General features: G+C 45.2%; 1 protein-coding gene across 1 annotated transcript in view; it reads left to right on the top strand.

Annotated features, from left to right (window-relative positions):
• Positions 1 to 370: 370 nt before the first annotated feature.
• The window catches only part of exoc8 (exocyst complex component 8), a 7,618-nt gene continuing 5,773 nt past the window's right edge, over positions 371 to 2,215 (top strand). The window contains exon 1 of the mRNA XM_015371773.1: positions 371 to 1,622. Coding sequence (XP_015227259.1) covers positions 479 to 1,622 — 1,144 coding nt within the window. The 5' untranslated portion in view covers positions 371 to 478. The remainder of the gene's footprint in view (positions 1,623 to 2,215) is intronic.

The raw sequence follows: 2,215 nt of genomic DNA on the forward strand, positions 1-2,215 counted from the left end.
AAAAAATTCCTAGTTTGTGAACTCCTTCACTAACAATGGCAATAAAACTGATTCTGATTCTGAAAAAATCAACCATCTCATTATCTAACTTTAAGCAAATTTAAAATCTTTCTTTACCTTATAACATTTAAATATAACTCATCTATTTTACAAAATACAATTATCAAAATGTAAGAGGCTTTAGTTTATGTACAACACTTCAATAAACGTGCTTAACGAAACAAGTTACATGAATACAAATTTAGTTTACTTTACTTTGTTGATATGTGTGAACTTGAATGTACCTTTCCAATATGGCGGCGCCATTGACGCGCCAATCATAGAGATCCCGTGACTCTCACAACCCGGAAGTCAACGCTCGTACAGCTTCCCGTTTGTGTACAGGCGGATGTGGAATTGTTTTTCTCCGCTGTTCTCATTCGTTTCTGTCTTATTTATACAAATTCTATTTAATAAGTGAAGAAACGAAGAATTAAAGATGTCTGAAACCGGGAACCGACTTCGGAAACTTCTCGAATCGCCTAATTTCGACCCACAGTCCTACGTGAAACAGTTGTCCCAGCAGTCCGACGGTGACAGAGACCTGCAGGAGCATCGCCAGAAAATCCAGACCCTGGCAGACGAGACGGCCCAGAACCTCAAGAAGAATGTGTACAAGAACTACAGGCAGTTCATCGAGACGGCCAAGGAGATCTCCTATCTGGAGAGCGAGATGTATCAGTTGAGCCACATCCTGACCGAGCAGAAGAGCATCATGGAGAGCATCACCCAGTCCCTGCTCTCCACGGATAAAGATGAGACCTCTAAGGAGATGCAGGCAGCTTTCCCTAAGGAGACAGAGGAGCTGAAGCAGAGGACCCTCACCTCCCTGCTTGAGAAGGTAGAGGGAGCTAAAAACATCATGGACATCCCAGGGAGACACCTGGTCTACAATGGGGACCTTGCAGAGTATGATGTGGACAACATGTCGCTCATCCAAAAGGTACATGCTTTCCTCATGAACGACTGTCTGCTGATTGCCAACTGGTTGCCCAACCGCAGAGGCACGGTGAAGTACAAGTACAACGCCCTGTATGATCTGGAGAGCTTTGCTGTGGTCAACGTGAAGGACAACCCCCCCATGAAGGATATGTTCAAGATCCTCATGTTTCCTGAAAGTCGCATCTTCCAGGCAGAGAACAGCAAGGTCAAGAAGGAGTGGCTGGAGATCCTGGATGAGACTAAGAAAAACAAAGCCTCCAAGGAGAAGAAGGTGGAGGAGGCTCCTATGTCTCCTGTCCGGTCTGAGGTTTCCACCAATCCTTTCGACATGGAGGAAGATGAGCCAGCAGACTCAGAGGACAGCGTAGATCTCAGCCTCGAGTGGATTCAGGAGCTGCCAGAGGATCTGGACGTGTGCATTGCCCAGAGGGACTTCGAGGGAGCCGTGGATCTCTTGGATAAACTCAGCGAGTATCTGAAGGACCAGCCGGTGACGCCCAGGGTGAAGGAACTCAGGGGGAAGGTGGATGAGCGTGTGCGGCAGCTGACGGAGGTCTTGGTGTTTGAGCTGTCTCCAGATCGCTCACTTCGGGGTGGACCTAAAGCAACCCGGCGGGCTGTCTCCCAGCTCATCAGATTAGGTTATTTTTTCATTTCTTTCTCACAGCAGAACCCATACTCACTTGTGTAAACCTAGCTTTACATAAACCAATCATCAGGATAGAGGTAATATTCATTTTGGCCCTCTAATATATTGCCTCACCATAATGCTGCCACCGCTGTGCTTGACAGCTGATTTGGTCTTCTTAATAAAAACCTCAGCTGGGCTTCTTCACACATAGTTTGAATACTTCCACCCGAATGGTTAAAATGGTAGGGTGAAACCTTATCAGTCCTAGCTCTGTATACTGTACTGTTTTGCTGTTAGACTCTTACATTTCATAAACTAGAACTCAGCACTAATCAGGAACAATGTAATTGTTGGTTATTAGCAGCTTGTTAAAAAGACATTATGACATCAGGAGTTGAATAGATAACAAATGCCAAGGATAACTCAGTTTGACTGAGGACCAGTCAAGGTGATTCCCAAAGAAATAACTTAGTGAAGGTGGGATTCATTTGCAGTAGATAACTTGGTGAAGGTGGGATTCATCTGCAGTAGATAACTTAGTGAAGGTGGGATTCATCAGCAGTAGATAACTTAGTGACGGTGGGATATAGTGAAGGTGGGATT

Source organism: Cyprinodon variegatus, unplaced genomic scaffold (genome assembly GCF_000732505.1).
Source record: "Cyprinodon variegatus isolate N-32 unplaced genomic scaffold, C_variegatus-1.0 Scaffold64, whole genome shotgun sequence".
NCBI lineage: Eukaryota > Metazoa > Chordata > Actinopteri > Cyprinodontiformes > Cyprinodontidae > Cyprinodon > Cyprinodon variegatus.